Source organism: Ambystoma mexicanum, chromosome 12 (assembly GCF_040938575.1).
Source record: "Ambystoma mexicanum isolate Mex_15411 chromosome 12, UKY_AmexF1_1, whole genome shotgun sequence".
NCBI classification, from domain to species: Eukaryota; Metazoa; Chordata; class Amphibia; order Caudata; family Ambystomatidae; genus Ambystoma; species Ambystoma mexicanum.
In genome coordinates, this window is record NC_090936.1 from 30,934,588 (window position 1) to 30,958,700 (window position 24,113).

General features: G+C 46.3%; 1 protein-coding gene across 1 annotated transcript in view; it reads right to left on the bottom strand.

Annotated features, from left to right (window-relative positions):
* TRABD (TraB domain containing) overlaps nucleotides 1-24,113 on the bottom strand; it is a 125,275-nt gene that overhangs the window by 38,730 nt on the left and 62,432 nt on the right. The window contains exons 6-8 of the mRNA XM_069627856.1: nucleotides 19,802-19,912; nucleotides 8,548-8,687; nucleotides 4,783-4,955 (exon numbers count right to left, since the gene is read on the bottom strand). Of these exons, the coding sequence (XP_069483957.1) occupies nucleotides 4,783-4,955; nucleotides 8,548-8,687; nucleotides 19,802-19,912 (424 nt within the window). The remainder of the gene's footprint in view (nucleotides 1-4,782; nucleotides 4,956-8,547; nucleotides 8,688-19,801; nucleotides 19,913-24,113) is intronic.

Below are 24,113 nucleotides of genomic sequence, written 5' to 3' on the forward strand. Positions count from 1 at the left end.
AGACCCTGTCGTAGTTCCCACTTGTGGCACGAGTGCAGCTCTCTGCTGAGCGAGTCTGCGATGGTGTTTTTTATCCCTGCCAGATGAAACGGCACCACAAACATCCCTTGGGCGACGGCCCAATGCCACAGATCCTGCGCCTCCTTGGACAGGGCTGGGGATCTGGTCCCGCCCTGCTTCCTGATGTGGAACATGGTGGTGGTGTTGGTCGGTGAAGATCCTCACCACCTTGCCCTTGAGGGACGGAAGAAAGGACCTGAGGGCCCAAAACACTGCACGGAGCTCCAGGACGTTGATATGGTGGGACTTCTCTGTCGGAAGCCAAAGGCCTCTCGCGTGCAGACTTTCGGTGTGCGCTCCCCACCCTTCCAGGGAGGCATCCATGGTCACTGTCTCCTGGTGGCCGGGGGTCTGGAAGTCCATGCCCGCCGTCAGATGCACGCGGGTGCCCCACCACCGGATCGCTCGTCGGAAACTCTCGTCGAGTGTGATCCTCTCCTCGAAGCTGCCCGTCGTCTGGATCCAACGCGCGTCCAGGAACTCCTGCAACGGGCGCATCCGGAGCCTGCACAGGCGGATGAGATAAATGCAAGAAGACATCATTCCGAGGAGGGACTTGAAGGACCTCACCCTGGCCGCGTCCGCAGCCAGCATCCGCTGCACCTTGCCCAAGATGGTCCTCGTCCTTTCCTCCGACGGAGAGGCCAGAAGCGCCACTGTGTCGAGCTTCGCTCCCAGAAACAGTGCGTCTTGCGCGGGCACCAGGTGGGACTTGGCGTACTTTATGGAGAATCCCAGGTCCCTGAGTAGTTGGACGGTCCTTGCCTTGTGCTCCACGGCGAGCTCCTTCGTCTTTGCTCGGATGAGCCAGTCGTCCAGGTAGGGTTAGACGTGGATCCCCTCTCAGCGCAGCTGCGCCGCCACCGGTGCAGAGGCACTTGGTGAATACCCTGGGTGCCGACCTCAATCCGAAGGGAAGGGCTTTGAACTGGTAATGACGCCCTTGGACCACGAACCTGAGAAACTTTCAGTGTCCCTTTAGGATGGGAATATGGAAGTAGGCATCCTCCAAATCCAACGACGACAGGACATCGCCCTCCTCCAGTTGACCCAAGACGTGTTGGAGGGTGACCATCCGGAACTTCTGTGCCTTGATGAATTTGTTCAGTCGTCGTAGGTCCAGGATGGGACGCCATCCTCCCGTCTTCTTCTTCACGAGGAAGTATCTTGAGTAAACTCCGGAGCCCCGAAGCCTCTTTGGGACGAGCTCGATGGCGCCCTTCTTGAGCATCGCCTTTACCTCCAAGAGAAGTTGAGGGACGTGATGTTCTTTCCTGGCCACAGGGGGGACGCGTGGGCACTTCTTTAGAAACTCGAGCGCGTGACCCTGAGCCAGGGCGTCCAGCACCCAACGGTCGGTGGAGATGGACTCCCACGTGCTGACGAAGCTCGCCAGCCGGCCTCCCACCGGGGTGCTTCGGTGGGGGCCCGACCCCACGGCCGGTTCAGTCCTGCTTCGACGAGGCTTTGCCGCCTTGTCCTCCTTGGCGTCAACGGCGGGGTCCGCCTGACTTGCCTCGTCCCCTGTTAGCTTCCTGTGACGACGAACGGGCCGCTTGACGGTAGGTGGAAAATCCGATGCTGGAACCTTTGGAGGCACCCTGTTTGCCTCCGCCGCTCCGAAAGGGCGGCCGCCGCTCCTGGAGAACCCCAAGAGCCCGGGCCGTCTCCGTGTCCGCCTTGATGGCTTGAAGGGAATCGCCCACTGTTTTCCCAAACAGGTTGTTTCCGTCGAACGGCATGTCCAAGACTCTGGTCTGCACGTCCTGACGGAAGTCAGTAGCCTTGAGTCATCCACGCCGTTGCCCAACTGGCGAAATCCAGTGTCAGCGATGTCCGTCGCAATCGTAATGGCGTGGTCCGACGCCACCTCTCCTTCCTGCAAGATCTCTAGGGCTTCCGCCCTCTTGTCGTCTGGTAGGAAGTCCAGCAGGGAGGCCAGTTTGTACCACAACTCCCCGTCGTAGCGGGCTACGATAGCCAAGGCATTGGCCGCTTTAATCGTCGTTGCTGCCGACGAGATGACTCTGCGTCCCATCGTGTCTAATTTCTTTCCCTCGCCATCCGGCGGGGAGGTCGACGTAGTGGCCGCGCCCCCCCCCGCTTTCTTCCTGGCCGCCGCGGAGATGACCGAGTCCAGGGTCGGCTGTGCCCGAAGGCACAAGGGGGCCGCGTCCGGGACCCGGTACTTCTTCTCGTACCGATCCCTTCTAGCCGTTGTCCTGGATGGGTACTTGAGGAGGGCGAGGCCCTCATCCCAAATATCGTCTAGTAGAGGTACAGCAAGGACCGTCTTCCTCTTGGCCTCGCGCCGTTGATAAAGGAAACCTTCCTTCTTCTTCTCTTCCGGGCAGAGCTGGAAAAGCTTGGATGCCCTGGCGATCATGGAGTGAAACGATCCAATCTCGTCGGGCGGGGAAGCCCGGGTGGGAGGTGACGACGGGAGATCCTCGTCGTAAACCTTGTCGTCTGTACCCGTCGCGGCCGTGTCAGTCCCTGTATCATCCCCACGTGTCGTGGACGGGGACGAGGGCTGAACAGGGCGAGATGGCTGAAAAGGAGGTGGAGGATGAATCCTTCTTCTCTTAGGGGGAGGGCTCCCAGAAGGGCCTGGCTCCGGGTCCCCCGTCGGGAGCGGTTCCTCCGTTGGTGGTAACGGCAGTCTCGTCCTTATCTCCGAGCATAAGGACTGTATAGCCAACAAAATGGCTGCCGAGTTGTCTTGCGGCACTGGTTGAGGGGATTCCGGCGGGCGGTCAGGAGCCCCGTCGGCACCCTCGACATTCTCGTCGTCTCCTACGTCGGGGTCCCTCCCGACGGGCTGGTCTTCTTCCACGCCAACGCCGTGGCTTAAGACTTCGATCAGCTCCTCCTCAGAGGTTGAGGCCGAATCCACGACGACCTCCTGCCCCCCCTTTTTCTTCTCCGTCAGAGGTTTCACGGGGGTCCTGTCGATGGGCATGAAAGAGGACTCCGTCCGCGGTGGCAGGGAGACTCTGGGCCCCGAGGTCGCCACCACTGGTGTAGCCTCCACAGGCTGAGCCAGGGCCGCCGTGACTGTCTCGATAGAGGCCTTGGCCGGGTGGATTAAGGCTTTCACCACCTTAGGTGCACTCACCGCCTTCTCCTTGGGGGGAGGGTCACCGCCTCGCTCCCCCTCCGATGGGGCCTTCGAGTTCGACCGGGGTCTCTCCAGGAGTTTCGCCGGGTGCTCGGCCTTCCTCTTACCCGAGCCAGAGCGTTGGCTCGTGGTTGATGGCGCCGGGGAGGATGCGCCCTGCCTGGCGCCCGTAGAGCCCGACCGTTCGGCGCTCCCGGTGCCAGCAGACTCGCGGTGCTTGGCCTTCTGTTGGACCCCCGTCGCCGGGGCGCCCTCAAAGGTCTTCGAAGACCGCTCGGACTTCTTCTTCTTCTCGCCTGACGGGCTCTTTCCTTCCAGCCAGTTGGTGAGACGTTGATGGCGGTCCTTCATGGTCCGCTCCGACATATTGCCGCAAAACGCACAGTCCTTCTCCACGTGCGTCTTGTCCTCATGTAGGCAGTAAAGGTAAAGGGAGTGTTCGTCCTCCTTAAAGACATTCTGAAGCTGGCATTCAGGGCAGACCCTGAACAGCTTTCCGGGCGTCGAGCTTCCCTTATCCTGGGCCATGTCCGAGATGGGCCTGAGAAACTTCTGGAGTCCTCCAAAAGCGTGGCTCGACGAAATCTTCACCCTTGAGGGGCGTAGACGAATCCGACAAGGGGTCCCCGTTGATCGGATGAAGAGACGGTGGAGCTTGAGGCTCTTTTGACCGAAAAAGAGACATTTTTCTGAGAAAAAACATGAAAAATAGCACTAACGCTCGAGAGCAATAGCACGAAGATCCCAACACTTGAACGTGCAGTAAAAATCTGAAGATGGCTGCCAGAGGCGGGGCTTAGATAGAGGGCAGTCATTGGCTGTGATCAGTATGACGCAGAGATCAGCGATTGGTTACTACTACGAAAGACAGATCAGAAATGAAACTGATACTGATTTTTTCTTTACCGAGGATTCCCAGCCTGACGACGGGGAATATTCATGAGCATGTGAATCCATGCCAGACCCCATGCTGGAGAAGGGCATGTTTCAGAGAAAGGTCAATGGCGTAAAAAGGAAGGTAAAGTGGACCTCCTTTATATTCGAAAGAAAGGAGCACAAGGTGTGAAGAGGGTAGCTAATACAAAGGGGCAGGAGGGTAGAAGAAGGCACATGCTTGAAATATAACCATAACATTAACACATTAAAAGTTTCAAGAGAAATCTAAATAAAACCGAAAATGTATGTTTTTAAAGGGCCTAGCATGAAAACTGTGCATTTCTGAACTTATTTTCCTAACTTTTATTTTTGAGGATTAATGTTCCAATATAGAGGTTTCAAACTTTAAATTTGCAAACTAAAAACCTATAATCTACGCATTAGACTAGGACAGAAGTCTGCAACCTTTGGCTCTCCAGAGGTTTTGGACTACAAGCCCCATTATCCCTTTTCATGGACTATGCTGGCTAGAGATGATGGAGTAGTAATACAAAATATTTGGAGAGTCAAAGGTTGCAGACCCATGCTCTAGGATAACAGGGCCCATACTAGTTTCAACGTCAACTCTGACAAAAAGATACAAACAGTGTCTGGGTAAAGAGTTCCTGAGTTAAGGGCTCGCCTCAGACAAAGGTACAAATGTAGGTAAAAGTGATTGTCATTACTTTCTGAAGTACGAGGTAGTTCGGTTTTCTTGGCTGCTTGCTTTAACATGTAGGTCAAATACACATCTCTCTCGGAAACAATAGTTCGATGGAGATCAGGAAATTCTCCAATCATCTCCGCCATCATCTGTTCCAGCAAGTCCTTCTGTTTGCATTTCTCCACATCATCTTTACTGAAATAAATGGAAGCACAGGCTACCATCAGTCTGCAGGATGAGCATCGACGAAAAATAGTTCAAAGGAAAACAAAACCAGGTTTCCAATTCGAAGACTAAAATAAGGGATTGCAATACTGCAGGTTGGGAGAAGGTGTTTTAGAAGAATAAACATAGTTTTGCCAGAACATTTGAAGATGATTATTCAAATCACTAATTCATAATTAAACAGATGTGCTTTGAATTGAGTTCAATAATTCGACATATTATAATTAAGCCATTACTGCAATTCTTTCAACGTTGCAAGCAGACAAGTATGGGAATCGTGAAATGAGACAAAACTGGTTGACACTACAATTCACACAAAAAAAGGCATACCCCAATTGACTTTTCAGTCCTTCATTTATTTTTCATGGGCAGGACATGTTGCACAGTACACTTGTTTCCCACCCCCAAGGAGCAAATGATGTTCATACATTAAATTTAAAAAATCCAGTATTTTTTGACAATCATTTGCCACAGCCTTTCCTGGCAAACAGACAAGTCTGCGTGCGACTGTGTGGTGGAGGAAAGAGGAGTTCAGGGGGGTTTGGTGGAGAGAAGAGGAGTGAAACCCCATGATTTTAAGGGCAGGGATAATTTATTGGGGGGGTGAGTTGGGAGGTAGGGGAACCCTCAAAATAGTGATTATTCTGCATTTTGAAGCCCGCAAAAAATCACCCACAAATAATAGTCTTTTTTGTGTGCGGCTTTCAAAATGCAGAATAATCACTTACAATCAAATCAGAGTAGAGTGAAATAACCTTTTTTTTTTAAAAAAAAGGTGAAAATAAAAAAATATAATCGGTTTAGAAAGACCACTGGGAGACCGCTCTGAGCGGTCTTTCTAAATTAAACTGCCAAGGCCCTGGACGCAAATGAGTGTGCACAGGGGATGACAGGAGCAGACAGGCCGGGAGAGAAGACAGAAGTTGTGGGCATTGAAGGTAAGTGTGTGTGTCTATCTGTGTGTATGTTGAGGGAAATGTGAGTAGTGTGGAAGGAAAAGGTCAAGTGTAAATTTTTTTTGGGGAGGTCGAGGAACAGTTTTCTTGGGTGGGAGGGGCCCTTTGAGCACGTGCGCGTATAAAGAGGGTTTTGGGGGGTGAGGGGTTTAAATCCCCCGATGTAAAAGGGCAGAGGATCAGTTTTCAGAGAGGGAGTTCAAGGGGAAAGAGAGGAGACCTCCCACGAAATAGTGGTTATTCTGCTTTTTATGGACACACAATATGAACCCCAAAAAATCTTATTTTTTTCATGCGCCCTTCAAAATGCGGAATTATCACATGGAAACTTTAGCTTTCCACTGCCGACTGAGCGAATGTGACTCCAGAGCATTCCAGAAGAAGGGTAACAAAAATACAAACATTCAATTTAATGGTCTGTTCCTGGCTTCTAGAGTTATATCCTGGTTGGACAAGCCCCTTCTTGCAAATATTTGCCACTCAAAATGCTTGTACTGGAAAAAAGAGCTTGCGCTCCGAGTAAACATTCTCAGTATTTAAGATTCTTCATGCAAAGTCATCGCTTCTGGCCAGCTTGGGAGCTTCTCAACTAACGTCAAATTTTCCAAAACAAGCTATTCATGAAGTGAAGCCCTGGGTAAACTCTGCCTAGTCCCAAACTATTTTTTAAAAAAACAAACAAATTTTCCTATGTGCTTTATATCCTGCATTAAATTAATTACTGACTGTATTCTATGAGAGTCTGGATTTTTTTTTAGCATGTTAGAAAGAATGTGTTGTAAAATATCTGTTGTGTCTTGTAAAAACATCATGTAACTGTGTTTTCCCCAAATCTGAGATACAAAGGAAAGATTTTTTTAAAGAAAAACTGAAATTAAAAGTTGGACTATCTACGCACCATTCCATTTTTTTTCTCTGGCATACAGATCGATTCCCTCTTAGATATTAAGTTAACATTATGGTAATAATTGGAGATATTTGTGTGGCCAGCCTCCCAGTGCAAACATTGTTAGATGCAGTTATAGTAGCCGCTCCAGTTCCTGCAGGACTGAAGGGGAGAACCAGCAAGGCCAGAGATTGGGTGGTAAGCAGTTGGTTACATTTTGTTTGCTACGGTTAATGCCCTGTACTGACCAACAAGCATCTGACCAAGACAAAGCTATTTCAGCGGTCCTTTTGCTTTGAAGTCTTAGACACAGTCTTCAGCAAGACATCTTTCTGTTTACACTATGTTATCTAGTAACAAACCTATAATCGAAAGGCAAATTCCATGCCGGCTAGTAGGGATGTGGGGGGTACTGATGCTGCAGTTGTTGTTTTGTTTGCATAGTATAGTGAGTATAGGGACTGTAGGAATACATGCAATTTAGATAGCATTTGCGAAAATAACATCAAATTGGTTTTGTTTTTCACTTCCAGAAACAATTCAGTCACAACTCTGCCAAATTGGGAATGATCTAGGAGATTTCTCCACAGAACGAATGTGGATTTTTCATTTGACTTTACCTTTCTGTTTCTATATATGTGTCACTGTAAATATGTTACTGTAAATAATTAGGGTTGTACATGTTTTTTCTGACTAAACAATTGAGTATAAGAAAATGAATGTGATTTTTTGTCTACACTCTATGTACGTGCCATTGTTAATAATTGTCATTGCACTACACACCTACTATTTTGATCTTTTTTTGCTTTACTTTTTCCATTTCCATATAAAATACATATTATTATACGTTTGGCTGAAGTTGTTTCAATTAGTAGACCCAGGCTCAACGAATGCACAGAAGTGTGACTAGCTCATCAATAGTCCCCTTGCCCACCACTGACTGACGGTATAGCAAGGGCAAGGCAGGAACAAGTTTGTGCCCCACCGAAATACAGGAAGGGCACCAGTAAAACTCTCTATGGAAAGGGGACAACCTTTTGGTTTGAAATACTTGTTTTCATTAGTAACACATGAAAGGAGACCTATGTGTTCTGTCAATCATTCTTGCTGCTCTTGGATTAAAGAGTAGAGGTGTGACATTTATTCTATGTTTTACTTGCCTGGTTTTTGCACAAATACGTAGTCTATCTCTACCACCTTCATCTTGTGGGGAAAACCAAACACACCAGGGGTCCAGCATCAGAAGGTCAACGAGCTACCAAGCTGTCTGAAGCCAACAAGCTGGTAATGAATAAAATGCCAAAACAAATACATCCATCTTCCCCGGCATGTAGGATACAGGCTTATACACTCTTTTAGCTTTATGGACTACAGCTCACCAGTCGGTGAATGAGAAATACATGTAGCATGACCTTCTATATCCTTAGCATGGCCCCTGTTTTGGGAGAGCTTGATCCAAACGGATGTAATGTTAGAATGTGAGCCAGAGCTTTCAAAACTAAAAGTTTCTGATCTTGGTTTTGAACCTGATCTCCGATGTCCATGTTTAGAACTGACAGTTTCAGGTCCTCACCTTTGATAGTGTTCAGTGATCACTACATAGGGTAAACACATTGCAGGGAGATACAACACCGAGTACTGCACATTATTAGTTCAATAACTTTAAATCAATATGCATAATTTATGCTAATGTGGTAAACTGAATGAAACATCCTCCTACCTGATTGGGTCTGATAAGAAGCAGAGACCCCACGCAAGTTTGACTTTCTGCCAGACGGAAAGTGCAGCAATTGCTCTCTTGAAGGTGACCGGGATGGGCCGATCTCCAAGATGAAACTTACAGAAGGGCACTTTACTGGCCTGCAACAAAATACAAGGATGAGTGAAGAGAATGAACAACAGAAAAGGATTCCTTCCACTGCGACAGGTTACACATTGTTTAATACAAATCACAGAGCTCATTTCTCAACATACAACTCCCCTTTCCAGATTATAGCACTTGTAGGAGCATAGACATGTTATCTCCCATTATGATTTGTGTAATCTGACAAGGCTAGTCACAGTCAGAGCTAGTCCGACCCCCGAGGACGATGGTGGCAGCAGAGAAGGGCCCAATTCCTGTCTCCCGGCACCCGTGTGCCAGAATGCTTGCATTCAGCCCATTATCTCCTATCATGCCTCTGGACCAAAATGCTGCCCAATGTTTCTCTTATTTTTGCAGATCCAAAACAATGCAAGATTGTCCTCCTGGCCGCCCTGAAAGAACTGGAGAAACAAAGACACCCATCACCCACATCAGAAACAGAAACACTCCCATGCTACTGAGCAACCCCCACATCAAGAGGAGCCAGCCCAGAGCCACTGGTGGGGGGGAGGGGAGGCGGAGCGGTTCACAAAGGAGAGAGAGCCACAGGATAAAGCTGTGAGCATAAGCGGCAGACACAGAGATGGTGTGGCCTAGCACCAAAGAAGCATTGGTGCAGGTTTGCACATACAACATGATTCACTAAATGTGAGAAACCTAAAGACGTCTCGCCTGCTAGTCCCCAGAGATCTGTCATCAAGAAGGTGGCCAGGACACGGCCATCGCTATTGGATCCAGTTCCCGGGGGTGGACCAGTGGGGGAGGATCACCTGGGTGAGGGGTCTTCGGGAGTAGAAGTGGGACACCGAAGGTTGAGACGCGGTGCCCCCTTCTTTATTATATCTTTTCCCCATCCTACCTAAAGGCTACTTAAGCTGTAACCATCTTCCTCCTTTTCCAACACAAACACTTTTTACATCGTGGAAGACAACGGACTAACACCAGAGCTGTTTACCTGACTTGTCCCAACAAAAGAGTCAGGCAATTTACAATGACAACACACACCCGACAGTCCTTTCTCCTTCCGCACAGGAATAAAAGGCTGAGCATGAGAGCACACTTTGAGCAAGGACAAACGCACAAGGAAGCAGCTATTCCAGGATGGCAGTTCAAACAGAGAAGAAAGGCGGCGAGACCAGAAAGGATGAAAAGGAAGGAAGTGCCCTTTCCCTTTTCGACCCAAACCCGCAAAGCGTCAGTGAAAGGAATCATAAGACCGGGAGCTACAGCCGACGTGTGGTGTAACAGATGCCAACGGTGCACAGCACCCTCCCGCACTGATAACCCAGGTGGGGAGGCGTTCTTGCAACCGTGGTACCATCCTTGACACCAGAGATAAGAAACAACAAGGAGGTCAGCACAGACAGTGAGTCGGAGGGAGAACCGATAGTAAACCGGACGGTGTTGAGCGAAGGTTGCAAACGGCAACTTGTTATGAACAAAGGACTTGTGTACTAGTGAACTTGTAACGTTGAGGGTAAAACCAGCTGCACAGTGTTCCAGCGCCACATGGGCATCCATTCGAAAGGGAGTTAAGGTGGTCATACATGGGTCAAGCCAAAAATCCCTTGTACACTCGAAGGTCCTTAACCCATTAAAGTTGTGACATTGTAATACAGGCATGTGTGCCCGGCTGAGGGAAAACACTGTATGAATGATAAATGTGGAAAGCCTGACCAGGGGCTTGAGAGAAAAAGCCTGATTGGGGGCTACAAAAAAATAAGGGAAGTGAATCCCACAAGGCATTATGAGCAAATGAACTCTGTGAACTGGCAAATGTGAACACGACCGAGGGAAGCCAAGGTTACAAAAAGGATTGGAGCCCAGTTCATCAGGATCCACAGGGGAAAGGAAATCCCCCGACAGGAAGATTACTGAAAGGAACTTATTGTTTGTTGCTAATAGTACATCAGACCCTCTGAGGCAAGACACTTGGTGTAAAAGAGACTTGACCTCAGAAGGCCCTGATAATTTGGAAAGCTTGTGCTGAAGAAGCCCTGTCCTGTGCTCAAAACATGGGGAAGGGAGACTCTAGTTTGTGAACACTCTCTTTTCTGATGAACATTATCCCACACTATTTAGTAACTCAGTAGTAAGGATTGGCGGTATTGTACGGTTTTACCTTATAAAAAAGTTTGACCTCACCAAAAGAAAGGGTGTGTTGTGGGGGTTTGTAGATGCGTGTTTGCATGGGAAATGTGCAAATCTTTATTGGTTTGCACATTTCTCATGCAAACTTTTCCGTTGCTGACTTTTCCACGACAGAAAAATCACGCAGATCCCGATTGGCAATAGTTCTTTATAGTATAGGCACTTTTTATTTGACAAGACGCCACTAGGACTGCTTTATTATTATTTGATGGTCGTAGCTTGCTTCCATGTTAGATTTAGGTTTAGATGAGGCGTTTTTCTCATCAATTCATACAGTTTAATAAACACCCTTGAACTGTGATCACTTGTGTCCGTCTTTACTATTGCCACCATGCGTTTCTTACATAAACCACCAGAGACATTATCAAAGACTAAAACACTGTCATGGAGATCAGTTCTCGAAATGCGAGCGGTTACCTTGAACTTGGTACGCTGTAATTACACAGCAAACACCCACGGTACGAGTGGGTGGGGCCTTAAGCCCTTTTCAAACTGCCCCATGCACATCGCAGGCGGGGAAGAGTAGCCCAAATTGACTAGGCGAAGAGGACCAATCCGTAGGAAGGGAGGGATATCTAAAGGAACAGGATGCAGGAAGTGTGGGTGTTCTGGGTGAGGTCAGAGATAGAGGACAACCAAGAGATCAGAAGGAGGAAGGAGTAGCTGCTTGTGGAGGAGGTTGTTGGAGCAGGAAAAGTATTGATTTAAGAGTGCCGTTTGATTGCCTGCGTTTGTGCGGCAAGTGAGCAGCAGAAGATGGTGTAAGGAGTGAATGTGAATTGAATGGTATAGGGTGAAAGGAGGGCGTTTGAGGAGTAGTGGAGGAAAAGAGTTGCTGAGAAGTGCAGCAACGGAAAACGGGAGATGTATGGGAGGAGGCCAGCAGGGAGCTGAGGAGGGCCGAGGGGTTTGGGGGGGGGAGTGGGAAGTAGCAAAGTGGAGTGGGTGAAGTGGTAACATCAAAGGACAGGAGGAGTAAAACATCTGCGGGACAGCTCATAGGAGGGGTAGTAAGTGGAGGGAGGAGCAGTAAGAGTAGAGGAACTGAGGCAAGTGAGCCAGTTTATAATATACCATGCTTAGTACCCAGAGGTTTCTTAGCGCGGACCCTGGGATCGAATGTGTTACTGCATGTCGTTTTACTTCCAAGGCAAGCGTGTTGCCCCTGAGCGATCCTCCCGATCTAGTTGGATTAAAACCGAGCAAGACACTTACCAAACTCCTGTAGAACACTAGCCTGTTACAGTAGGGAAAGCTAGGAAGTCCAGGAGGGAGGTAAGATAGTGTGCATTTTGGCATACCATATCTAGCATATGTGAAGATCTTAGACATTAAGGTTTAACTATCAGGAGAACGAACCCGCACTTACAGATGCCCAAGTTAGGAAGGAGGTTCATGGGCAAACGAGAGAGAGGGATGACCCGAGCTCCCACAAACATTAAAACCCTTGAACTGTCTGAAAGACACCATTTTTTGTACAATCTGTGATAGTAAATAGTTAATTGGCAAACAGTTTTACATTGGTACTGTGGAAGTGTGGGCCTCTGCACTATCAAGCAAACCTTAAACATCAGAATCCATATTTTGATTAATCATAATTGCTTACTTACTGTAGTGTGGCAAACTAGAAAAGGTCCATCTAGCCCTAGTGCTATGATGGAAGATCCCAGTCTAACCAACTAAAAGTAAGGACGCTTGTCAAAGTCCAAAAGAAATAGTCTTCCATTTGAATCCTAATATCTAAGTGGCCCACTTAGAGGCTGGAGCAATAGCCCCTGTCCTTAGCTTCTGCCCGGCTCAATCACTTGGATTTATTTTCACTATGTTTTAAAAGGTCGTCAATGTTCCTCAACACAGTTCACAACCTCTCTGTAGGTTCTGGATGTCAAATGTCAATTCTTTACAATTCTCTCTCCAGGAAGAAAAGGTTTTCCTAATACAATCCCTTCGTTCTAGACAATGTTCTTGTTTTATATTTAAGGACTGGAAACCACCATGTTGTCTCTCCTTTCAGTTCCGTTTGTTATAGTTCGTGGTTCTTCGACTTCCCAAAGTCCTCTGGCCCTCCAACAGGCTTTATTTGTCTCAGTGGGGCGTCTACCCGTAAGGATTGATCAGGCGCCCATAAACTATGTGGTTTTCCCAGCCTCGAATATCTGTTAACCACTCTCAACAGCATTACCTCTTCTGGAGCATTCACTTCCCTTCCACTGCTCGGCAGCTAATGCTCTTTGTGCGGAGCAAGGGTTTCGGGGCTCCCTGCTGCAGTCTGGTCTCAAAGAAACACTGAAGCACTATGTATTGTAAAAATAAAGGGTTTATTTAAATACAAGTAGACAGAGATAAATATATGGAAAGGGAAGTACTATAAACATCATATAAACACAATGATAAAAAAACAACTCAATACTTATGGGTAACAACCCAAAGTCTAACCTTATTAAGACTACAATCAGTAGTCAAGGTTAGTCAAACCTACAACACATTCAGAACGGCAGTCAGATATTCTTGGGGAGTAAAACCAGGTTATATATACTTTTAGAATACAATCAGTAATTCAAGGGTAGTAGACCCCGTCAGTCATGCAGTGATACACAGTTATAGAAATCACATATTAAACCAACCCTGTTGTTACAAGTATAGCCCTTGCAACATTACTTTTTAGAACTCAGTTCAGAGCTAGTAAAACAACTTGTATACTTTCTGGAGGGGCCTCGAGCTTCTCAATGATAATTATGAACACTCAATAACTATTTTAGAATGCACTAAGCAAATCAGGGAAAGCAAAACCCAATTACACTTTAAGAAAGACAAGGTATTTCAAGGTACGTAATTGACCTAATGGTACATAACTATTCACTATCCAATAGCTAGTCATAACCAGGATACTTTTAAGAAGTGTATAATAAAATTTCTAAGTTAAGTAAGAACTTTATGAAACTATTTTAGAATAGCACCAAAGCAATTCAGGGAAGCACAAGCCAGGGTTAAAAATTTAGAAGAGCAATAGATATCCAAGGTGAGTAACACCTATATACTTTTAAGAGGAGCCATCAGCAACTCAAAACTAAGTATTAACTCAGAGACTATTTTAGATCTATATAAAGCAGACCAGGGAAAGCAAAACCCAGCGTTACACTTTAAGGATGACACAATGTATTTGAAGGCAGTCTGAGGTTGGCATCATGGAAGGAGACAGACAACAGATTCAAAGTTGAACAATGTTTTATTAAATAAAAAAAATGTCAGGATGGATCAAGGCCTAACTTGCCCTATACAGGTGGGATTTCCCCATCTAAAGAAACTAAGGAAAGTCAGTGTCAGTAAATTCAACATAACAATCTGTCTGTGTCCAAATCGTATACTTGCCCTCACAACTAATACAAATCCATGTTTGGGGACATCGACCATAACTCAAATAGTGTACCAAACAAAGATCTGAGTGACTACCAGCTCTGGCATACTCGTCCGCCTTCTCTCCCAAACGCTATCAAGTTAACCACAAAGTTCAATTTATCCTCCTTTGAATATTAGAGGAAATACCATGTTATAAAAAGTTTGGTGTGCCCTTCCCCAAGTTCAACACAGTTCCAAGGCAACACAGTTTCAAGACACCAGAATTCATGATTCCCTTCCACAAGCTTAATGTCAATATCAAAAGGAAACATCTTGAGGCTTTTAGTCTTTCGACCGGACTTGCATAACTCCTTTCCCAAGTCTGATGGTTATCAAGAGTTGTTTTCCGGCTTTCAGAACAGTAAGCTTTCTTGTTGACATAAAGGAGTTCTCTGGTCAAGGCGCAGTTTCAGACCACACGGTCCACCGACTACAGGCCATGCAACCAGGAACTTTCAGGTCTCCTTCAAAGTTCAATATTAGACTTATTAGCCAGTTTTTAAAGTGCAGCTTCACAATTTTAACACATTTGTATGTTTCCTTCAGTTTATCTTCATTTTGATTTTTAATTCAATGTTCATCAAGGCGGGTTCATCTTATATCATTGCATTCATATCATTAGTTAAGTTTGTTATCTGTGTTGCTTTCAATTAATCAAATATCTTTTGGATTCTGCCTTTCAGTTCTGTGTTCAAAATAAAGGTCAGCTTACTTGCTCTGTTCCTAATAGTGTTCAATAAAAGTATGTTTTGTTCAGTTCATTCAAAATGGTATTCAAAATAAGTTAGTTTAATTTGTTTCATTCAATTCAATATTAGCAACGTGGTCCTTGTCGTTCATTGCGATATGTTGCTTTTACTTATTTTGTTCAATTCGATGGTCAATAAAAATAACTTGATCTGTTGAGTTTAATGCAGGACGTTACTTTCACCCAGTTCAGTCATATTGCATTGACCGCTATTATCTGTACTACCTCCTTTGAGCGCATTGGGTATTATAAGTGCCCTTGACACTTACCCAGCCTCGCTAGCTACTCTGTCTGTTCCTCTGCTTTGCTTCTTCCTCCTGAGGGACCGCTAAATAGTTGGGCGCTTCTCTTCGCACTCGATGGCTAATGTATGGAGCTTCGGCTCCGCCTTCATGCAGCTCCTGCTGCTCGCCTCCCCATAGGTGGGACCTCCGATCCGCATTTACAGTAGGATTCCAATGGATTCCTCTGGCGTCTCAGCTTCTCCTCTCCACTATGGCTTTCCCGCTCCGATTCCGACCCGTACACTGGTCCGTGCTCCCGCTCTTCCCCCCGTTCTGTCTGTAGCCACAGCTTTTATACACCTGTGTTGGGCTAACAGGATACAGGTGGTGATTAAGGGTTTGCCTTGCCTGGCCATAATTAAGTGAATTGGTGGGACATGCCCGACCTTCAGGCCTCTTCTTCGTCCCAGTGCTTGAATGGGTAATGGAGGTAATCTTCATTGCTCCTAGTTGTTTCTTCTTCGGTTCAGTATTGTCATGCATTGTAAAGGGCGAGAGAAGTGGAACACATTTATAATTACCTAAAGGTTGGGGAAAGATCAGGGTGACCATCCTGGGGATAATAGGGATACTGAGAAGTATTCTTACGTATCTCATCTCGATCCTTCCTCTTCCTTTGTTTAACCTATCTGATGTAATGCTGCTTCCTACCCTTCTCAAAGATCATGGGTCTAGATGAACAGTATCCCATAATCCCATAACCTTCTCTGGTATAGGGGTTCTTTTTGGAAAGGAAGATATGGAATACCCCGTTTCACCCATGGGTATCCCACTTCCAATTCCTGAGGACCCTCTAGCCAGGTGATCCTCTCTCGCTTGTCCACCCCAATGAGTAGGATCCAAAAAGATCCAAAAGCAATGGCCTTCCCCTGGCCACCTGCAAAGAGGATGCAAAGGGAGTAGTAGTGAGAATACCATCAAGTTTCTCACAGAAGTAACCCCTATTGGTGAGCTTTTACACTCATTAAGTTAAGAATACTAACATCGTACCAATACTTATTACTTTTCAGAAGGGGGGAAAACATCATTAAAAAATAAGTAAAGCAACGTATATGCTTTTTAAAGGGGCAGAATGTAACTCAAAAAGGTAAGCATAAACTTAATCACACTTCGTAACAACTTCTTTCATAGAGCTATAGTTACCAGGCTAACTTCTTTAGCAAGTGAGTACTTTTACACTTGTTATACTTTCAAGACAGAATCCTGATCTTATAAAGTCCTTCCCTAGTCTATAGCATAAGTTTTCTCAGAGGCAGAAGAGGGACCCTAGTGGTCTAGATGCCAGCTGTAGGCAAGTCAGAAAAGGTTTCAGTTGCCGGAAAGCCAAAGTTCCAGAGGATATCTTCTTAAACAATAAGTATTCACTTTCAGAGTTAGTTAAAGTGTTCAGGGACTTCACAGAAGGCTCCCTATATGCAGTCCAGCATTAGGTCTAGGCAAGTGGTATAAGCAAACTCCCAACTACACGAATCACCCACTCGCCTCACGGCTTATGGTAAGTAATACCCAAGCCCACACGGTACCTTAAGAGAAAAGAAGAGCTTCGAGCAGATGCCTTCAGGATGCAGCAGCACAGGATCCGGTCCCTGGATTCTTGGTTGGGAGACGAAAGAACTGGTCACTGGATGGGAACTTGCAGCAGCAGTCATCAGAGGAGGCTTCCAGCAAAGGTTTCTTCACAGATGTGCGCGGCTCTGTGGATTTGGTGCCTTTTACAGCAGCCAGATGAAGAACGAATATCGCTGGTCGGATTCACTTGCTTGGTCCTGCACTCTGGTGAGGGGACTTCAGGGATTCAAATCTTCTCTCTGGAGATCCAGCAGGAGTCCACCAAAGTTTTGGACGGTTTCAGACTTCGGAAGACCATGCACTGCACTCAGGCTCAAGGTCCAAGGCTATTAGTGGTTTGCAGCCCAGCAAGGTTGCAGCACGTCATGGGATGGCTCAAAATGCAGGTCTTCTTGAGACTAGTGGATCCCACCCGCCTCTGATTAGGAGTCGTCGCATTCAGGACCCCCAGGTAGATTGGAAGAAAGGGTTGCATCAGGCTCCGGTTACACAACATGCTCTCCGGTCGCTTGAAATTTCTACAGACATCTTTTCTTCATCTTCCTCTTCAGATTCAGCTCCAGTGGTCGACTTTTCAACAGCTTCCAGGATCAGAGTATTTATCAGGAACTACAGGACAACTTCTGCAAAGACTCCCTGCAGTTTACAGAAAGGGGCGGTCTAGCTGTCCAATCAGCACACACTCAGCCCCCCTCATTGAGACTTGGCTCCTTTCAGGCAAGGTGGAAGACCAGCCAATCAAGTAAACAGGAAATTGTAACAACAATTTTGCCAGGTAAGTAAAAAGGGGGATACATTGTATCCTCCCAGCACTCCACATAAGGTGGGGTGTGCTGGCTCACTATATAAAATGTAAAGGGGATGGAACTTCTTAGGAACAGAAGTTCACCCAAGAAATAATAAGAGAATTAAAAGGAAGCCACTGCATTTAAAATGCTGTGTGTTGCCAAAGGACATTACAGTCAGTCTAACGTTATAGGAAACCTTTTATTTAATTCTGAATATTTCTCTAAAAGACATGCTAAATTTTGCCATGCCCTAAAAAGTGCAATAATGTGCATAGCACCTGACTGTGTTTAAACAATATGACCAGAAATCCATAGGTTTGGAGTGGGCTCACCTGCCTACCCTCAAAGGGGGTGGCTCCCTTCTGCGGAGAAGAGACAAACAGTCCAGACCCATCACAGTAGTCCGCATGCGTCTCATTTTTTGAAAGTCTTAAAATCTCATGTTTACAATGTAGGAGTCTCTTTTATATACATTATGTGAGTCGATGTGCATTTCACACATCCTCAGGATTCCAACACAGTCATAGTGGATTCCACAGAAAACCACAGAGTATAAAACCTTGAGGAGACATGGTTGATGCAGTGAGGAAACAGATAGATGTGCCATCATGTGCAATCATCCAACATAACCAGGGAGCACTTTGGATGTTCAAAGAGATGCCATCTGCAAATGCAGATTATCTTGGTCAAGTGTATATAGGCATCATCAGACAGAAACATTTTGTTTTTTCATTCTGGACAAATGAGAAGACTAAAAATGTATAGCCTTCATATATTCTTCACATTTTAGCAAATGTTGCACTGTACTGCTCTGCTGAGAACCAATTCAAATTCAATGTCTGCAACAGTCATCACAGACACCGCATCCCATCATTCTTGGCAGTGTTGGCTTTCTGTGAATTAAGCTTCACTATGTTTCCCAATCTTCCCTCAGTTCAGATACTACGTTATGACTGGTAACTCCTTCACCGTAATGGGTGGTTACCAAAACATCCCTAGTGCAAGAAATGTCGCCCGCCTGCAAAGTAATGTACTGCAGGCTCAACAAGTAGTTGCAGGGGCGTTCATATCAATTACGGCAGATCAGGGTAACTCTTTCATGAACACTCCAGTCATCTCTGTTATGCCAGACAGTCTTCATTTTTATTGAGAAGTTTTTGAACTACCTTTCTCCAGTTATTTTTGCTTTTGCTCATTTTCCTTGACAGCTTCTTGCAATACTCTTATTAATGCAGAGGCAATAGAGTATCACAAATTCAGTCACCTTCAAATTCACTGTGGAATAGGGTCTGCACCAACCACACATGGCAACAACCAGGCGTTGTGCAACATTTCTGAACTATCATGTTCGAACGGCAATTAACTTGTGCTACTTCCTGTGTAATCCTAAACTATAGACTGGTTTTGAATTTAGAGTCTGCTGCATTCGCAGTTCTTTTGTTTGCTACCAATGTGCATGCGTCCGCTTCCGCGTGTTTCATTACAATAAAAGATGGCCGTTCCTAAGCCACAGTTGGGTGCAGGATCTATCCACACCCACAGAGTAATCTTCACGGCCAGCAACTCACAGGAATGATCAAAAGGGTCAATGAGGCTTACCACTTTCCCTTCTCAGTGGGCCCTCACAAGAGCATCCCAAGTGAGAGGTACACAGTTCCAACAGCATTCATATGCGCAGACACCAAACATCGTTGCCAGAGCGCACAGGTCTCCATTAGTGAGACCTCGACGCTCATACTCCAATGCCCGCAGACAAGATCAACATTTTCCCTGATCGACCTAGGGGACATGCTTTAAACTCAAACATCTTTCTAAAGTGAAGTGCTCTTCTGAATGAACACTGCTACCTGCCACTGTACCATGCATCAACAAGTACATTAAGGAGTGATTAAACAAACCTCTATATTTCACAGTATGACGTGTAGGGTGATCAGGACAAGAAATTTAAAAAAAGCTCTGTTATTCCATTTGACAGATACATGTTAAATATTGTGTAAACTTGATTTGTACAAACATTAGAACACCTGCTGGAATACTCCTGCCCGAGATTCAGAGCATCTGTTACAACAGTTGCCATGTGTAATACCACAAACCGGGTGCAGGCTCCATAAGCAATAGTTGGACAAAGCGACGAGTGTTTTTCATGCACCAGTGCAAATCTAAGCATCTCTTACCTCCTTGAAAGCTTCTCTGAATTCCCCACCGGGGGCCATTCCCAACTGCTCCGTGATGTGAGCTGAGACCTTCAACAAAAGCATTTGCATCAATCCAGACATGACTCCGTTCTAGTGTGAAAGAGAGGAATCTGTTAGAAAGAAACCATTCAAACATATGCTTTATGAGAGACAGAAAAGACCATGTGCGCTTAACAACAATTGTTAATGTCAGTGTATTTCCATCTTGCAAACACAGCAAGTGTCCCATGATAGCACTTAAGGATTCACGCTATGTCATATTTTCTTAATGCGGCAAACAGCTTTAAGTTGCAAATAGCATTTTCATTTTCATAAAGACATTTAAACAGTCTATTGACCTAATTCAGAAAAAGTTGCAAATACTTAAAAATTCAAGGATGTGGAAGAACACATTACTTCTGATAATGGTTGCGCAGCATGGCTATCCTGCTAATGGTTATCCCAGTAAGTGAAAAATCACAAATTCTATTTTGTCTAAAAGAACAAGAGTGGAGTGTAGGGCACAGTATTCTAGGAAGTAGAGAACACATTACTTCCCCCTGGTAACATTCTTTCTGATGGCTGTTTCTCTCACGGATTCCTCATCTTAGATATTCATTACTGCTACTGCAGATCTCTGAAACTTTCTTCTTTCAGCAGTGGGTGCTGTGCAGCTCAGCGTGGAGGACCTTCATGTGGTCGGCTTTGGTGGCAGACGTGACCTCGTCATTGATACAAATAGCGAGCACAGCGCGTCATGAATGCAGTTCTCAATTTTCCCCCCATGCTGGCTGAGCCGTGTTTGGTTTATGAACCTAATATATAGATGCCTTAAGCGTTAAAGGAGAGAGACATTGGAGAGATCCTTAACTGTGGGGCAGTCTGAGAGGTTGAGGAGTAAGCCTTGGGAAGAACATCCATCAGTAAAGAACATTAACAGGGGTAAACAATGTGTCCTAACGGATTGTGCCCTCCCACGGATTTCTCATCTTAGATAGACTCCTATAGACATAAGATGTCAACGGAGGCGGGAAGGCGCAAACTTCGCAGAAGTCATGTCACAGCTTTACCTAAACAGGATTCATTCGCCCATACAGTGTTATAAGGAAGGAATAAGGAAGCAATGGTATCAAACCGTGAAGACCGACAAAAGTGATCACAGTTCAAGGGTGTTTATTGAACTTCAATGGGTTGGTAAAACGCCCATCTAAACCTAAATCTAAAGATAGGAGCAAGCTATGACCATCAAATAATACAGTCCTAGTGGAGTCTGTCAAAATAAAAACACCTATACTAATAAACCTATTGCCAATCATTACTTCTAAATACAAAAAATGGTATGGGATAACAATGTATGTGTCATGATCTCTGCTTCCAAAAGATCAGGACTTGCCCGACTCCCTTGGAAGCAGACCCATAACCCCGGTTCCGAGTGCCAGCCAGTCCCAATTGGGACCTTTTGGACCCTGTCCTGGCGCCAGTGGCACCAGGCTCATAAAGATGCCCAGTCCCAGCGCTGGAAGCGCCGGGCTCATAATGCTTGGGTGGACTTACCTGCAGCAGACCATGCTGCTTACTTACCTGCCAGTTGAACCCCTGATCCTCTTCTGTTTGGGACTACTTTTCCTGTTGGGTGGGGCAGGAGCCACTCCCTAGGTTTAGAACACTGGAACTCTTCTGGAAAGAAGGAACTCTTTTCTTACCTAGGCGTGGCTGTGGAAGGAGACACCTAAGCACTACAGGAGGCTATTTAAACCACACCCGATGGATGAATCTTGCTTTGTGTTATTCTGCATTCTCTGCAGCAGAACGCTCATTGTGTCTTCTGCTTCTGATCCTGGGCCTAAGGGAACAAAGGCTTACCATCCTGGAATCCAGTCTTCAGCAGCACCTGTAAAGACAAAGAAAGAACAGGTTAGCACTACGGTCTTCAGTGGCAGCACATCTCTTACCTGGTCGATCGGCTGTCACCAACGCCTCGCGCTGCATTCCTGCATCTGAAAGACAAAGGCTTACCTACTCTTCGCATGCTCCGGAGGTCTTCGCACTGCATACCGGCATCTGAAAGACAAAAGCTTACCAGCTCTTCGCACGCTCCGGAGGCCTTCGGCGCTGCATCCCGCATCTGAAAGACAAAAGAAGGTGCGTTTAAAGTCATTGGGCAACTTTATTACTCACGTGCCATTCCTCCTTCCCACGCCGAATCCAGTGGGTATTCCAGCACCCTTCAGCTTCTCTAAAGCTCCGAACTTGTACCTGCAAGATAAAAGGGACAGTTAGTGCGCATCGTGAAGCAGGCTACAAGCGCTTACTTACGTGCTTCCAGGCGCTTCTATTCCTCACGCGGGTTCGATCCTCAACTCTCATCAGCCCGCCATCCTCCATCGCCGGAACCCTGCAAAACAAGAGATATCATTACAAAAGACTTTTAAGACATTTGAAGTGCCCAGAACTTACCGTTCGTGCAGTTAACGACGGACAGCAGTCCTCTGAGGTCAAGAGGCCTGCACCCTTATCCAGTGAAGAAACTGGTTACGGCACCCTGCCCCGAGGCAGATGGAGAGCTCTGCGTTCACTTACCTAAGGTGAGGGCGTTAACCTTTGGGGTTCTACAGGAGAAGAGAAAGGGAAGAGGAGAGAGGCACCCAATAACCCCAGTTGATTAATCCCATATTTTCTATCTGCAGACATCTTACTCTTCGAGTCAGACATACAGTGCACAGAGGTCCAGCCCAAAGAGCCAACCGTGTGTTACACATCACCTTTGAAGATACGGCATTCACCCAGTCAAGACCGGCGCCTCTGTGGGAATCAGGTGAGCGTTACAGTATGCAAAAGAAAAAAAAAAAAAAGTGTGAGAAATGATATGCCAGGATAGTTGAGCAGTTGGTTTCCTTTCCCCACGTTTTCACCACGGGGCAAGGCGGCACACACTCTGACTTCTTGGCCACAAGGTAACAGTTCAAAACAGACATCAGGGCCTTCCGCCAAAGTCTCTCTCACAATGACAGTCTCTTATTACAGAGGGCCTGGCGTAACAAACAAAACACAAATGTTCCTTTCCTTTGTCAGGGTTTTCACTTTCACAACTTAAAGACTTGTGTCCCTCTTTCGGGCTCGGACCACGGGTACCCCTTAGTCCGGGCTCAGACCCCTTTTGATACCAGATTCGAAGACTTTTTAATGTGTCATGGGTTTTGCTTGGACAGTCGCAGGACCACTTCGATTCACTTCACACAATTTACACTTCACATCAATCTTCTATTTTCATTTCTCTTGTCAGGATCCTGTCCAGAGACCTTCGACTGAGCACAGTCACACTGCCGGACCACTCTGTCAACCTATCTCTCCTTGCAACGTTCAAATATTTACCAGCAATTTAGCTTCATTTGTGTCTTCCATCACACGCGTTTAACAATGTTTGTTCCAGTGCTCGTTTTACAATGTTGCCGCTTGCAACCTTGACTTCAACACAGAGCGGTCTGGTATCTGTCTCCCCAACTAACCGGCTGTGTTGTTCTCTGTCGCTTCTTTGTTCTTGGAGCCAAAAACCATACCACAGCGTCCTTTGCTCCTCCTAGCCTTGGTCAGTTACACGGGAGGACCCCGACACACAATGCAGGATTCTTCAGCCTGGTTTTCTAGTTTTACATGTTCTGCCTTGAAGGTTTCTTGAAAATAACAGCTTCCTGCCAAAAAGGTCAAAGGTGTTGCCCCTCTTTCTCCCCTCGTTCAGCTGCCAACTCAAAAATGCTGTACATTTGTGTGTTCTGCCAAGCTCAGAGTGTGCTCTTGTGCGCCGCATTTTATCCGTGTGGGGAAGTGTAATGTAAGTCAGGTGTGAGCGATTGTCGGTAATTGCCTGACCTCGCCTGACCATAGTATTGGGACAGGTCAGGTTCACGGCTCCAGTGTGAGTGTTTTCTCCCAGAGCGGGCTGTCCGTGTAAAAGTGTTTGTGCATGGAAAAGGGGGTCAAGGGGGTGGAGTTTCTAAATATCCCATCGGGTAGGATGGGGTCAATTAATTACAGGAAAAAGAGGGATACCACGTCTCACCATCCGGTGTCCCACTCCCAGAGGACCCCTCACCCAGGTGATCCTCCCGCACTCGTCCACCCCCAGGAACTGGATCCAAAAGCAATGGCCGTGTCCTGGCTACCTGAGAGAGAGATCCCCAGGGACTAGCGGGTGAGACACCTTCTGGTTTCTCACAGTATCCAGGGAATAGTGTTGAGGAAATGTGTGGTTGGAAGCCAGCACAGAAGCCTGGCAAATATCTTTCAGAGGTACACCTCTTTGAAGAGCTGAGGT